At 40.2% G+C, this 17,214-nt stretch overlaps 2 protein-coding genes across 2 annotated transcripts in view; both read left to right on the forward strand.

Moving 5' to 3' along the window:
• LOC149081537 (zinc transporter ZIP5-like) overlaps nt 1–17,214 on the forward strand; it is an 84,046-nt gene that overhangs the window by 22,656 nt on the left and 44,176 nt on the right. The window lies entirely within an intron of this gene.
• LOC149081538 (uncharacterized) lies at nt 5,211–6,700 on the forward strand. Its single transcript, XM_089237338.1, has one exon. It carries the CDS (start codon nt 5,211–5,213, stop codon nt 6,000–6,002), a length of 792 nt encoding a protein of 263 aa, XP_089093464.1. The 3' UTR covers nt 6,003–6,700.

Raw genomic sequence — 17,214 nt, forward strand, 5'->3', positions numbered from 1 at the left:
ATATATTTTCCGTTTTTCATTTAAACCAAAAATACCGCTCTTTTTACAAATCTACCCCTAAAATTTACCGTGACCGTCAAACGTTATACAGAGTGCCGAGCTCAAAAGAGCCCTATTCTCGTTCATCTTGGAGCAACGCAACATTACATTGGCATAAAATGATAATATTTGAAAAAAAAATATATAGCATTTTGTTGCAGAAAATTATCCATGAGAGTTCGTCACATATTCGATGTCTTCGTTCGTGAGATTGTCTTAAATCGTTGTAGTCTGTAAATGTTGCTCTTAGATGCGGAAATCCCAAGCTGGGGCACCATGTGTTAACACTGGTTGAATGATTTGTTCGTACATCAAACTTTGTTCCTCAAACTGAGTTTGGACTTCGGATAGCAAAATCTCAATAGATTCTCCAAGAGGATCTGAGCCTTTTTGATTTTGTTCTTGGTATGGCTAATGAAGCTGAGTCTTTCATCATGGGTGACACACGGGTACTTGGTTCGAGTCGATGGTACGATATCTTGTCGCTCTATGACGATTTTCGTGTTTGATGGAATATCTCGTTTTGTGAGCCATATCATCACACATTTGTTCACATTCAACTTGGCATTGTTGTATGCATTCCATCTTTCGACATTTGCGATCAGCTCCTGGAGGTAACTTAGTGCCTTCCAGGGGTTCTGTCGGTTGAAATTGATCGTCAGCGTATAAACCCAGGATGCTCTTTGGTACCCCTACAATTTTGGAGAGAGGAGTGAAATTACTGTTGAAAATTGTTTTTTTATTGAAAAATCATTTGAGGTATTCAATTTCTTTAAATTTTTGAAAATACAGTGAACACAAAACTTAAATTGTGAACACAACTCTTGTAATTTCTTTTTTCAAATTACAGTTTTATCAAGTTCCGCTCAAGAAAGATAATCAAAAATTAAGAATTATAATTATAGTGTTCCATCGGTTTCGATATTATTTTTCTTTTACGGAATACAGTTAAAACTCACTACAACTAAACGCGATATGAGTATAAACTCCTTCTATAATGCTATTTTTGAATGCCTTGTTTTTAAATTTTTGTCATCTGTTAAACTACCTACCACCTCTCTATATAACGATAATTCCCCTTACTACGATGATTTTTCTTGGTCTGTAGAGAACACAAACCAATCGTTCTGTTCTGCTCCTTATTACACAGGGTGTCCCGTATTATGCAGGATTATGTTTTCTCAATTTATAAGAAATTTTCAAGGCATATTCTATCTTTTTTATATTTTGTACTGTTTTTGTTTACCTTATTTTCTCCATCAATATTTTGTGTATATTCTTTAATGTGTGTAAAATAGTGTATGGAATTTTATTCTCATGTGTGTATATAATTGCTAATTAGAGTTTCCTCTGACACGGTCCCACCCTTCAAAAGGGCAATGGCTAAAATTCGGTAAAGTCAGTAGAGCCTAGGCCGTATCAAGTTTCGAAGAAAGAAGAGGGTGTCTCGCAAAACCTCGTAAATTCCACGGAACAAGTATCTTCATTGCAAGAAATGATGGAAAAAGTGTATGAGGGAAACCCAACTTCTACGACCCACAGTTCCGGAAAGCGCATTAACAAACCTTACATTGATACGAGTAGGGAAGGAATTTAAAGACAAGTGATTGGTGACCATGAGTGACGAAGGAAAAATCATCATTTGATCACACCTAGATAACCCCTAGGTGTGGGACACGAAGGAAAGCAATGCGTCACATTTGGCGGGGTTCTTAGCAAAGTTCAAGATGAAGGTGGAGAACGGCGAAATATATTTTACTATTTTATCTATCGTTATTTTTACTTTCTGGCCTGGTTTCAGGCACTTATTTTTTAAAAATCTAATTTTAAATTTCACCGTCTCATTTATTAATTCATTAAATGAGGAAATTGATCAGAATAAAGTGTCTGCCACATCGCAAGGTAAGTAAAAAACAGCGTTAGGTCAAATCAGGGTTGCACAACCTTCTGAGTTCACGGGCCATATTTGCAACACCGTTACTGCGAGCGGGCCAGAAAATAGTAAAAATGAACTGACGACCAGGTGACCCGTATTTTGGAAAGCATTCCCGTAATTTTGGCTATCCCGACAAGTTTATAAAAGTGTCCCGTATTTTCAATGCAGCTTATTTGAATTTTTTTCTGTACTAAAATGAAAAATTACTTTCATTACTTACGAACTATACATTACTTAAATTTTGACAATGAATATTCATCTCACATATGTGTCTGGTTGAACATTTTTTCTGCAAAATACATTTCAATGTCTTCGAAAATTTGTAAATTTGCAGTGGCGCTTCATTTCCCGCCATTGGCGATTTTTTCAGTGATCTGTGCGATAATTGGTAACTTTGCGTAATGATAATTTGATAAAATAATATGTAATATTAAGATAGTTGCACAGGAATTTCTTAAATGAGAATTCATTATATCCCGGAATAAAAGTAAAATTTGCTACATAGGAGTTCGTTATATCAAGGCCCGATTGTATAATTTGTCGAATAGGGTTTAATTACATCGGGGTTTGATTTTAAAATTCGTTAAATAGGAATTTGTTATGCTGGAGTTTGATTGAAAGTGCACAAAAACTTGTAAGAATTCTTTAAATCAAAAAATTTGTCAAGTGGGAATCCGTTATATCGGGGTACGATAGTCAAATTTGTTGAATAGGAGTTCATTGCATCGAGGTAAGATTTCGGCATTCGTCAAATAGGTGTTATTGCGGGGATTTTAGGAAAAATTGGTTATATGAGTTCATTATTTCCGGTTCACACTCTGGGGCACAGCTACGGTCATCTGAATGATAAATCTTATGACAGCAACGGGATCGATTTACCATACTTACCGGTAAGAAATAGTGATTATACATAATAACAGGCAAATATGATGACTTTACTACAATTTATCATGTTTACCAGCGATGCTCGGGTATTACGCACAATTGCTGGTGCGTGTGGTAAATGTAGGGAAATTTATCAAAATGGAAGGTGATTATGCATAATAACCAGATGTATCACATTTACTATAACTTACGTAGCAAGAAGGGAGATTAATTCTTAGAAATTTCTACACCGGTGTAGTAACAAGCCATTGTGTAAGTTGGACACACGCAGAGATCCAACAATGAAGCAGTTCACATAAATATATTTAATAGTAATTCAAAAAAAAAAAGGATAACTATTTATAATAGAATAATCGTCAAGAGACCATTATTCAAAACCCCCGACACACACACTATAACTTATTTCGCGGTCCGTCCTTGTAGGGTTCACGTGACTTCCCACGACGAATCACAATCGTTGTTTGTTTGGAAGCGTTTTCATTGTTTCTAAACACTTTTGTTTCGTAAGGAAACAATGAATTGCATAGAAAAAATGGAAGGGGTAGTAGTAATATTAATAATATAAGAAATGTTTCTACATTTATTTTGAATTAATCTAAATCATTCTCGAACAACAAAAAAGAGATATGGACAAAATGGAAGGAAACCTTGACCCTTTCGCCTTTTTCGAGGTAAAAACGTAAATAACGTAAACAAAAATATGGACGTCCTTGTGGAAGCATTTATCTTCGGAATCAAATTTGAATATATAATAACTTCATTTGACCATTTAATGCGTAAACTAAACTTCTCAGTGGGCTGTTTAACATTTCGGATCGAACAATCGATACGGTGAAAGTTGACATAACTCTGAAGGGCCATGACATTTAAGCTGTGTTGGCAGAACCACTGTTGTATCATATTTATTACCTTTTCAATAATGTAATAACTTCTTTTTTCCGGCTTATTGAACCAAGAATTAAAGTAGGAGGTGTAATAATTGAGGTGAAACTATTTGGCTTCAAGCTATGTATAGCTCTAACAAGCAAGAACGGGAAATTTGATAGGAAAATAGTTCTTGGAGTCACCGATAGGGGGAGATCAAGGCACTTTTTCAATGATCGAAAGGGTTCCAGGGGATAAGGGGCTGGAAAAAAGTTTGGGGACAACCGAAAAATCGATAAACTTGTGGATGTAAATTTGATATGAAAATTTTAGAGCGATAATTACAAGTGGAACTAAAAATTTTCTAGTGAAAATAATTTTGATGAGTGCTGGACCTGCTACAGAAAAAAAATTGTTTAACCACTTTACGATGAAGGACGTAATATTGCGTCCAAATGCTAGTGGAATAAATTCAAACAAGTTCTCTGTTTTCTTTCCTCTTCGTTTTTTTGTATACCCTGATAGTGATTTTTCCCCCCACATATCATGTATGTTTCTACTACGTACATATAAGAGTGAAGGAGAACAGGTAGGGCGAGGGGTGAAAAGAGAAATATACAGGGTGATTATAATTGAAGTTCCCGAATACTGAGTATTTTTTCTCAAAAAACTACTTATCAGAATACAGCTAAATTTTTAGGATATCTTAATGAGACCATGGGATTTATGAAATAAAAAGTTAAATTTTCGACCACCAGGTGAGAAGTAACTCTTTTTTATTGAATTTTCGTTTTTCCCATGTTTATATAAAGTTTCTATAGGAGAGAGATTTATGAAACATTTTTGCAGTTTACATTTTCCCATGGACCGTATATGGACCATGGGATAATGTAAAATGCAATGAAAAAGTGTCACTTTTCATTGCATTTTACATTACATTATAAAAGTATCACTTTTTCACCTGGTGGTGAAAAATTGATTTATTTAGTTTGTGGTGTGCCGGCGCCCTCAGTTCATATTTCACTCGCCAGATGGCGTCGCCATACCATAGTGTACTTCCATACTCAGTACAAATTTTTCCTTCTTGTACGAAGTGTACAACTCCACGATGGCATGTTATTTTTAAATCAGTTGTCTACGCACGCCAGAGACGGAGACACGTTGTTATCTCGGGTCGCGAAACGATCCTCACGTTGTAAATTATTAAATACGCTTTAATGTAATACTTCTGATTCTCTTGGAGTCGTCAATATGACTTACAACTGGTGACCTTTTCCGTGTTCCTACACGCGACAAGTTTCGACATCATACCGACAGACCGCTACGGTGCCACAGCGTTGTCTTCATATCAATCCGGGTGCATCCGTAAACCGTAAGCTTTAATTTTCCTCTTCATGTCATAACACTCAAGTTAAACGTTTGAAACGAAGCCGTCCGTATTTATTCAGCATTATTTTCGTCATATAATATATATTCCCTCTCGACCATGCCTCATACTGACGACCAAAATTCTCCCGCACCAGCGGCGCAAATCGCCCGCGTAGCAGTAAAATCCCCTCCGTTTTGGAAAGCGAATCCAACTCTGTGGTTCAGCCAAGTGGAGGCGCAATTCGCACTCGCAAACATTACCACGGACACTACTAAATTCCATCACGTTGTTTCGGTTGTGGAGTCGGACGTTCTCGCATCGGCCAGCGATCTCATCCTTAACCCGCCAACAGAGAACAAGTACGAGGCTCTGAAAAAACGACTTATCGACTTGCACTCGCAAAGCGAAACCTCGCGAATCCGCACCCTGCTACAAGGACTGGAACTCGGTGACGAACGCCCATCACAACTTCTCACACGTATGCGTGCGTTATCAGGAGGTAGTGTGGGAGAACCTCTACTCAAATCACTGTGGCTCGCCAGACTGCCGAGCACTACCCAAAGCGTCCTCGCCGCGTTGGGAGGCGACCTCAACCAGCTGGCAGCCATCGCCGACAAAATTTGTGACCTAACCCTTCCGGCGCAGGTCACTGTAATACAGGTGCCACCACAACAATCGGAACTGGCGAGGCAAGTGGCACAACTAACCAAGCAAGTGGGCAAGCTAACGGCTGTCGTCCATGCATCTCGCAGCTACGACCGTAGCCCCCACTTCCGCCGAAGGAGCAGCTCAAGAAATCGACAGTACAAAGAGCCGGAGAACGGTATGTGTTTTTACCATACGAACTTCGGTTCAAGAGCCAGGAAATGTAACCTTCCATGTGAGTACCGCGCCCAGCCGGAAAACTGAAACAGCGATCGCTAAACGGCCACAACAGCGATCGCTATATCGACAGAATTGTTTTGGCCGACCAGACTTCAAAAACAAAATTTCTTATAGACACGGGTGCTGATATTTCTGTGCTCCCGAAGAACTTCGTACCTCAAGCCAAAACGCCAGCGGACTTGCTTCTATTTGCCGCGAACGGCACGAAAATTCCAACTTTTGGCACTAAAAGACTTACCCTCGACCTGAAACTACGCCGTCCCTTTACATGGACATTCATCGTGGCAGACGTACAACAACCTATCGTCGGGATCGACTTCCTGCAACACTTCAACCTATTAGTTGATGCCAAGAACTCTCGTCTCATTGATGGTAACACTAACCTTTCTTCCTCTGGCAAACCACCTAGCTCTCAATTGTCGTCAACCACCATCAGTCTTCTTTTGGGTGATTCTCGGTTCCATGAAGTTCTCGCGAAGTATCCGGATATAACCAATCCATCTCAACTATCCAACAAAGCAGAACTTTCGACAATATATCACCACATTGAAACTAAAGGACAACCTGTCTTTTGCAAACCTAGGCGCCTGTCGCCTGAGTTGTTGAAGATAGCTCGAAAAGAATTTGAATTTCTGATGTCAGCTGGAATAATTCGACCATCAAAATCGCCTTGGGCAAGTCCTCTGCATATGGTTCGCAAAGCTAACGGCGAATGGCGTCCATGTGGAGACTACCGTCGGTTGAATTCTATTACTGTGCCCGACCGTTATCCAGTGCCACATCTGCAAGACTGCACGCAAGCATTTCATGGCAAGACGATCTTCTCTACTCTGGATCTCACCCGCGCGTATCATCAAATCCCAGTGAATCCAGAAGACGTCCCAAAAACAGCAGTCACTACTCCTTTTGGGCTGTTTGAATACACTTGCATGCCGTTTGGCCTCCGCAATGCTGGCCAAAGCTTCCAACGATTCATGCACCAAATCCTTTTTGGACTCGACTTCTGCGTCCCATACTTTGACGATCTCCTGATAGCATCAACCAGTGAAGAAGAACACGTTCAACATCTACACCAAGTCTTCTCTCGATTGAAACACCATGGTCTTCAACTCAACCCATCAAAATGTGTACTCGGAAGAAGTGAAGTGAAGTTCCTAGGATGCCTTATTACTTCGACCGGAGTGAAACCCCTTCCAGAGAAGGTTCAGGTTATTAGAGAGTTCCCAATACCAAAGACAATCAACGAACTCCGACGTTTCCTGGCAATGCTCAACTTCTACAGACGTTTCCTCTCACAAGCTGCACACACTCAAGCACCACTACATGAATTCCTCAAAAATTCCAAGAAGAACGACAAACGACCTATTCCTTGGACAGACTCTGCTGTCGCAGCATTCGAGAAGTCTAAATCAGATTTGGCCAATGCTGCTGCACTAACATATCACTCTCCCGATCATAAGCTATCAGTTACAGTCGACGCATCTAACGTTGCTATAGGCGCTGTTCTTCAGTCACACACAAATTCTGGTTTACAGCCCTTGGCCTTCTTTTCTCGCAAACTGAAGCCTGCCGAATGTAACTACTCTACCTACGACAGAGAGCTCCTGGGTATATATTCAGCGGTTCAACATTTTCGCCACTACCTGGAAGGCACCAACTTCATAATCTTCACAGACCACCGTCCCCTGGTATACGCCTTTCAGAAGAATTCCAATTCCTGCTCTCCTCGCCAACTTCGGCATCTGGACTACATTGGCCAGTTCAGTACTGACATCCGACACATTTCTGGCTCTAGCAATGTAGTCGCTGACACACTGTCCCGCATCAATGAAATTAATCTCCAATGCCCGAACCACACAGAACTTGCTACAGCTCAGGCAGAAGATGAAGAGCTACGAAACCTGATGAAGAAGACAGACTCTCAGCTGCACTGGAAATCACTCGAACTGTCACCTTCTACTCATGTTATCTGCGACACTAGCACCGGAAGTGTTCGCCCGTATGTGCCACATAAACTGCGCCGTCAAGTCTTCACATTCCTTCACAACCTGTCTCATCCTGGTATCCGTGCTTCAAAACGACTAATCCAGGAGCGTTTCATCTGGCCTTCTATGCTGAAAGATGTTGCAGAATGGACAAGGTCATGTGCCCAATGCCAAAAATGTAAAGTGAACAAACACACTCGCAGTTCACCGCAGATGTTTAACCTGCCCTCGGCAAGATTCGATCATGTGCACATAGACCTAGTAGGTCCACTTCCACCATCAGACGGTTACAGATATCTCTTAACGTGTGTCGACAGATATAGCAGATGGCCAGAAGCATACCCTATTCAAGATATATCTGCTGACACAGTTGCTCGAACATTTGTCTCAGGATGGGTCTCAAGATTCGGCATCCCGTCTAATATTACCACAGACCAGGGCAGACAGTTCGAGTCCAACCTCTTCAGGGCACTTACAGCTCTCCTTGGTGCCCGGCGCATTAGAACAACTCCATACCATCCAGCATCCAACAGCTTAGTGGAACGGTTTCATCGTTCACTAAAACAGTCTTTAATGTGCCACTCCAACAAACGTTGGACTGAAACACTACCAATCGTGTTACTAGGTCTCCCCTCTGCCTACAAAACCGATCTTCGCAGTACTTGTGCTGAACTAGTGTATGGCACCACCCTTAGGCTACCAGGTCAACTGTTGTGCTCGTCGACACCGTGCCAAGCTGAAGATCCCAGCAGCTTTGTTGAACAACTGCGCCACACTATGGCCAAGTTGCAGCCAGTACCAACTTCAACTCACTCTACAGGTTCTACTACATGTTTCAAACATCCAGCACTGTCAACCTGCACGCATGTCTTCCTCAGAGTTGACTGCGTCAAACCTCCACTAACTCCACCTTCTGATGGCCCGTATCCAGTTGTGTCTCGGACTGACAAACTAATCACCCTGGATGTAAATGGCAAGAGATCAACTGTCAGTCTGGACAGAGTTAAACCATGTTTCTTGGACATTGCAGAAACCAACTCCGAGCAAAACCAACCATTAACTCTAACGGCATCAAATCTTCCGAACATGACTGTGAAGAACAAAAAGGACTGCGATGAAAAAAAATCTGGTGTCACGACTCGTTCAGGACGAACTGTTAGATTTAATTTTAAATATCGTGATTGTGTCTAAACATTGTAATCCTCCTAATTTCTCTGTACCTCCAGTACACATTGGGGGGAGTACCTGTGGTGTGCCGGCGCCCTCAGTTCATATTTCACTCGCCAGATGGCGTCGCCATACCATAGTGTACTTCCATACTCAGTACAAATTTTTCCTTCTTGTACGAAGTGTACAACTCCACGATGGCATGTTATTTTTAAATCAGTTGTCTACGCACGCCAGAGACGGAGACACGTTGTTATCTCGGGTCGCGAAACGATCCTCACGTTGTAAATTATTAAATACGCTTTAATGTAATACTTCTGATTCTCTTGGAGTCGTCAATATGACTTACAAGTTTTATTTCATACCAAAGCGGGCCGCGTGTTTGGTATATTAAAACCGAAGTGGCATCCTCGGATGTGGCTCAGATATGTCTTTCAGGCGACGACATTGGCTTCTTTTTTGCGTTGTGAACCCGTCGAGATACAGGATAAAGAACAATTTCGTTATGAGAGCAGACCCGCGAGTGTGGTGCCCAGATCGAAAGTGGTATCTAAACCAGAGTGGTGTCATTGGGTTTGTCCTAATGAGATCTACCCGCAAACATACAAAACAGTGATATATTCTGAATACGTCCTGAAATATGAGCGTTTAAAGGAATCCATTAAGCAACTCTTTGCGAATGGAACCAGAATCGTTAGATGATTTAAAAGACGTAGGCTATTCACACACAAAAAAAAACATTAAAAGGGCAAATTATCAGTCAAAAAATGTAAATTGCAATTTTATCTTAAATCTTATACGAAAACGAGCACGAATTGCCAATATTTGCTCTTATTTTCTTTCTCCAGATCGAAATAAGGAAGCGTTATTGAAGGACACCGACGTGTGTCGCTGATAGCAATCAGTTAAATGTTGAATAATAATGATGAGATAATGGGAGAGATATTTAATGTTATTCGGTTGCGTCATAATAATAACAACAACCGGACTTTTAACTCAAACTGAACGACGTGTCCGGTTTGAAAATACGTTTTCTGAAATTCTCTTCTATGAATTATTACCCATTAGGCCATCCCGGAAGTTCTGATTAGTTTCAGGCACAATTTTCAACTGCTTTTAATTATTAGATTGTAAAAATATGAATAATTTTTCAAAGGCGATGCCATTAAAAAAGAAGGTATATTTTTATGGATTTCAGAAGATGATGCTTTTATGCGATTTTGTAAAGTTTCGAGTTCAGGAATTTTCAGTCCGCAACAGTGGTTTCCAACCTTTCCAGCTTCAAGTACTACTTGCAAATAGGTAAAAGGATAGCATTTCCAGATATGCGTAATATCCATGCATTGTATACCTCAAAAATGCATTCGAAGCTTGTGTAACCAAATAAAGTTCGTAGGAGACTTGCTTGCTTCTAGAAATAAGTGAGGCGTATCCCGGAAAATACGTAGGAAGCTCGCACCTTCTCTTAACGTTCCTCCATGAAATGCGAAGGAGGCGTATATACTCTTTGAAATGCATCAGAAACTTAATCACCACTGCAAATGCGAAGTAAAGTTAGACATTATATGATACAGAGGCCATAGTTATCCCTACGAACACGTGAAAATCATGCATACACTTCCCTCCAGTATATTACTTCCTGCCACGTAATTAATTGATATAATTACTATGTAACAAAGGCAAAAACGTTCCATTACTCCCTATATAGCTTGGATTTTCCTACGTGTTCATCCCAGCGATTGTGAATATTTTTAAACTGCTACTATTGTTATCAGTTTGACCTAGGATACATTAATTGAATCGTTTGGTATGTCAAAGCTTCCCAGATTGACGTCTGCAAGTGTCATCGAGACGTCGCTAGCTTCCTTACATCACTGAAAGTATACTGCGTTTCTTGCTCTCCACATTAATATTCGATAGAAATTCAGCATGACAGTGCAACCGAAGAATAATCAAGAGAAATGATACATCATATTCGTTAATAATAAAACCCGTACAAACCATAGACGGAGATATACATGGAAGTCTGTGGGGCACGGCCATTGTTGCTGGGGGAGGCACGATGATGATGATGTCAATTCATATATGCATATATACATTAGATCAGTCGACTCCACCTTTGCGTTGGGGGGTGGGGGGCTCGCCCATGGTACAAACAAATTGAACATACGTAATAAAATTCCGGTTTTAATTTTTTTTCGAAGTATAGAGAAATTTTAGATGCCGCTCTAATGCGGACATTATTTTTTTGATAACGTGATCCTCACATGTTCTCAAGAGATCCATATGATCTGCCCAGGAAGAATTTGTTGGTGTCATGAGTAACTTACCCCAGCCGAATATGATTCGCCATACAGGGGTTCCCCGGAGGGAGCATTTATTTCTCAATGAAAAAAAAAATTACATCCTTCCTCAGGAAGCACCATTAACATCCCGCTAGCAGTAATTTGGTGCCCCTGTGGCTTACAATAAGTATTATGCATTAAAGAAAAAGATTAGCATATTATTATAAATGAATTATATATATAATGTTCTACACTTTTTTCCAATGATCTTTTCTCACAAATTTGTTAGTGTTAGTGGACAACCATGCCCGAACCGGGTATCGAACCCCGACCTGCACAGTCAACGACTCCCTAACCACTCGACTGCCAGGCGACAACGTTGTCTCATTGATGTAACTGAACACCTAGGCATCTCCCGAATCAATTAAAGACTAGAAAGAGACCGACCCTTAATAACAGTCTGCCGAAATGTTTCTGCATTAACGACCAGCTGTTATCCCGTTGTGAATGGAAAAAAAAAAAATTAGTCCCTGAACTATGAAAACACAAACTGTGAACCTGCTTGAGTAACATAGCAGCTATTAAACAGCTGAATACGAAAAAACACCAGCTAACTCTTCCCTTCAGGTGAAATTATTTCCATTTACGCTAATACGAAGAGCCATTCCTGCTAGAAATTCCAATCTAATTTCCTAGAGAGTAGTATAACAACACGCATATAAGAAAGCAGCTGTTTCTTGAGACTGACTGACCTTGTACTGGAGTGAAAGAGACTTCTTTAGGATTCAAAAGACGTCGTTCTGTTCTTCTCAAACGATAGAAAAAAAAGATATACAGAGAGAGACAAAGAGAGAGAGCATTTTCCCACCTACTTTTTTAGAGAGAGAGAGTCTTGTTGTGACTTCTTTGCAACTCATCAAAACGATGTCGACACAATTATTTGTTATTTTCATCCGAATTTAACAAGGGAAACGGGCGTTGAATTAGAAATCAAGGCGAGTTCTTGTTTCGTTTCGATCGCCATTCGATATTTAAGACTCGTCGAAAGAACGTCGATTTGATATCGAGATTAGTTAGAGACATCAACAGACGGGATCTGGTTTTGATTCGTGGGGAACTTGAGCAAGGTAGGATAGGAGAAATCACGAGAAGCACGGGATCTGTCACTATAAACAATTGAAGTGTCAAGGTTGCAAGGGGCACCCAGGCAACCCGAGGAGCACTACGATTTGTTCATATATCAATGATTACAAAGCGACTTTGACTAATTACAAATGTTGCTTCGAGCAACGCAGACTCCCTATGATCAAATATGCTAGGTCAGTCGGGTGAATATAAGGCGTTTATACAAGTATTTGGAGCTATGGACAAATGCGTCAATTTTCAACGTAGAAATCAGACCCAAGTTATGTCCAGACCAGGCCTAGGATACGTCCCTTCCACATCAATATTTTATGCGTGTTACTTTTGTTGATTGAAGTTTTCCGACTCCGATACAGCTAGGCATCCCCAAACAAAAACAGTTTATAAACCGAAACCAGGCATGGCTATCCCAAGTGGTTGCCGCATGAGAATGTTCACTTCACAATTAACGTCAACCGGGCCAACTGTACCATGTTGGAAAACTTTTCCGTTTTTTAATACATAATATTTTGACGCCCTGCCAAGTTCTTGAACCAAAGAATAAAGGACGTAATAGCCTTATATTCATTTTTTTTTGCAATATGGGTTGTATTGGTTGGTTTATGAACTTAGCAGGAGATAGATAGATAGAAATGCTGACAACCTCGGACCGATACAAAGCACCTTACTTCCGTAACCTCAAAAGAGGCAGAGTTGTGTCAGAAAAGTTAGCAAACATTTATTGAGGTGGCTCCCCTTGCCCCGTGCTCGCAAGTATCGAATCACTCACGTCATTCTCCCCATGAAGACGGTCATCAACTCGATGCAACGCACAAGCTATTTGATTAAAATGGATAGCTGAACCTAGGGAGAAAAATTACTCGGGCGCCCAGTGGCACATAAGGGCCGGAGGAGACCGCAACCTGTGATTTCGAAAAAAGTGCGGTTAAGACTTGTGGGGCAAGTAAGAAGAAGAGGAAGTTGGCATGTTGAAGTGGGAGAGATTCCAGAATGGTCTAAATACACACTTTTTTTATACTATTGGGAATGCACATGAACATTACTATGAAGGTGATACATACTGGGAACGAACATCACCATGAGCTCATACAAATATTCAAGGTTACAAAAATATTATCATACTATGTAAGTGTACATACAAAAACATTTGTTTATTCTTCCTCTTGCTTACGACAGGGTTGCTGAGTGTGTCGCCTTTATGATAGGGTGTGTGTGAGGATACTAATTCTTCAAAATAGCTCACACATACACACATGCTCTTGATTCCCCAATCATAAATTATTCAGTGTGTATTACTTAAATATTATGGTATAGGAGCCTATATATTGAATCTGTGTTGGTTTCAGATTCTACTTCCGAATCATGAGTGGAATGTTCACTGCTTCCAATTATTATCAAAATAGTTTCTTTATTATTCATCAGATAGCTCAAGACATGTTGCAGTTTTCTGGTTGCAGATCTTTGTAAAATATAATTTCCAGTTTCCATAAGATCTCTCGTCCGTTTGGTGGTGCTTCTAAATGTTATCCCTTTGTGTACTCACACTGTGTCACATAGTGTATCACGCTTCCCGAATGGCCGCTTCTACACGTGCTGGTCTGGCTGATTTTGAACCTTTGCACGTGTTCACCGAATGGATCGTGTTCTGTGAGGAACATTACTATTTCTCTCGGCGTGACTTCTTTCATTTTACCCGTTTTTGGTATTACGTCGAAGACCTTTCTTCCAGTTTTCATATTTGCCAATGGTGTTGCCATTTCTCTGACATTTCTTGCGAGAGCAGATTTTTAATGTAGGATGCCGGTAATTTCATTAGGTGGTTTTCATGTTGATGTTTTGTGGTCTCTTTTGCGAATTTATCCGCCATTTCATTCCCCTCAATTCCTACATGAGCTTTCACCCATCGTATTGTTGTACTCTTCCTGTTGTCCATTAGTATTTTTCTAATGTCATGCACTAGGCTATGAGGGGATTCCACGCCCCGTGTTGCCTGTATACTAGACAAGCTATCGGTGTTTATAGTTGATTTTTCTGCAAAATTTTTTTCATAAGTGACCGCCATCCAGATTGCATCCGTATAACTCTGCTTGGAATACAGTGTTGTTATTGAGCAATCGGCAGTTCCAGAAATGTTTCGTGATCAATCGCACGCAAATGATTGGTATGGAATCGTTGAGGGATGGATAATGTGGAAGTTTATTTGAAATTTAGAAAACGGGGTTGCAACGAGGTTCCTCGCTGAGTGTATGCTCAGCTGGTAATCTCCTATCTATGCCGATTCGAAAACATTTTAGTATAATAAAAAATACTTTAGATTTTCCGTCACCTTTTTTTTTTTGGGCCAAAAATAAAGAAAGCATCCAGTATATATAAAATCAAGTCAAATGGCGGAGACTATGCCTTCAACATATAATAAGAAAATAATGGTTATCGTGACATATGAAATAATGAAAATGCTGAAGACAAATGATGCTCAAAATATCGCGGAAATTAGGGGAATATGATGAAAACGACGACTGAGATTTCTTATTGCAACCTGAGGGATATCACAGGTTCCTAAAACAGGCTATTACATACTAAACAAAGAATTAAAATTTCATCGAAGACAAATAATATGATTATTTTTACTGTTATCAATTTTGAATCATTATTGAGGCTTCATGTCGTTAATAAATTAAATATCAATTATTTTTATACATGAGAAATCATTGTTGGAAGAAAAAGTTATACACAATAATTTAACTGCAGCAATTAAAAATATATAAGGTTATCATTATATAAATTTATTCTCAGCAGATGGCGCTGTAACATATAGGAATTTCTATGCGGGTTAAGCTATAGAAGTTAATTCTATAATGGATTTATTTAACTGGATATTATTATACAGGGTATTTATAATTAAAGTTCCACACTATGAAATGGTCTCATAAAAGGAAAACTACTGGACAAAAAGTTACCAAACTTGGTGATACTTTAGGGCCATTCAAGTATTACGTAAGCAGATTTTTAGTCATTTTTGACCCCTTTATCCCCCCCCCCCCTGTCAGCAAAAGTCAGCAAAACACTGATCCCCCCTCCTCCCCCATCAGCAAAATTTCGTCAGCAGCTTAGAATATTTCATATCTTCAAAAAGGGTGGTTGATGACGAAAGCAACCTTCAAACCTCCCTCCCCCCCCCTTGTCATCAAAAGTCAGAAAATCCGAAACCCCTCCCCCCCCCGATACTGACGTAATACTTGAATGACCCCTTACAAGAGATCATGGGATTCAATTTTCCGCAAATGAAAGTTCAAAAACTCACCACCAACAGGGAAAGGCGCTGTATGCAATATTGCTAAACGAAATAAGACATGAAAACATCTGTTATGACAGCTAGTGTCATAATTGGACCATTTTTCTTTGAAAAGCAATCGACAGTGGGCCTGTGACATGCACTGTGACTGCTGCTCGCTTAGAGTCGATGTTAAGACGTTTCTTGATACCTGAACTTCAGCGACGTGGCATTTTAGACACCACGATTTTCATGCAGGACGGGGCTCCACCTCACATTGGTACATTTTGTGTCAAACAGTTACTTCAGCACCATTTCACGGATGAATGACCGGATTATAAGCTGACACTTCCCCATTTCTTGGTCACCCCGGTCACCAGACCGCAACCCCTGTAACTTCTGGCTACGGGGTTACCTCGAAGGCACTGTTTATGGCGATAGCATAAACAATTTGGCGGAATTGAGAAATACGATACACTGACATATCCGTACCATTCCTCCTGTTTTGCTAAGAGCTACTGTTGAGAATGCAGTAATGCGTGCGATTTAACTTGCATGCAGAAAATGGTGGACGACACATCGAACATGCTTTGTAACACGTTTTAGAAACGATTAAAAACATTTTACACCGATGTCTTCATGCCTTATTACGTTTAACAATATTGCATACAGCGCCATTCCCTGTTGGTGGTGAGTTTTCGAACTTTTATTTTGCGGAAAATTGAATCCCATGACCTCCTGTAAAATAACATTTTGTCCAGTAGTTTTCTTTTTATGGCCATTTCAAAGAGGACCTTTAATTATAAAGACTCTGCATTTATTTATTATTACTATCAGACCAGAAACGACCTGGGCTCTGTCTCTTCCGGAATGTTAGCCCTTTACAAGTGTGTGTTGGGTCGTGCTGGGTTATTTATTATTACTGGATTTATTTCTATAAGCTTCTGTTACCCTTTTCTGTCGCGACTCAACATCAACAAAAATATCAGCTTCGCAACCAATGGGATTGTTTGTTTTTCGGAATTAAGTAACGCAAAATTGCATTTATAACAGGACTGGATTTGCACGACCCATTTAAGAAACTCCTGTGAATCAAGTTTGGGTCGTGACATATAGCACAAGGATCCCTGGCTATAAATGGATCCATACGATCCTTCTCGGAGGACCCTGGGAATCAAGTTTGGGTCGAGGCACATAGCTCAAGGATCCCTGGCTGTAAATGGATCCATACGATCCTTCTCGGAAGACCTTGGGGGGGATCAAGTTTGAGTTGTAACCCATAGCTAAGAATTCCTGGCTGAAAGTGGATTTGCGTGGCCCTCTTCGGAAGCCTCTGAGAATCAACTTCGGGTAACAACTCATAGCTCAAGAGTTACTGGTCTCTC

Source organism: Pholcus phalangioides, unplaced genomic scaffold (genome assembly GCF_987345545.1).
Source record: "Pholcus phalangioides strain wild (caught in Gottingen) unplaced genomic scaffold, Ppha-v1.0 ptg000010l_1, whole genome shotgun sequence".
NCBI classification, from domain to species: domain Eukaryota; kingdom Metazoa; phylum Arthropoda; class Arachnida; order Araneae; family Pholcidae; genus Pholcus; species Pholcus phalangioides.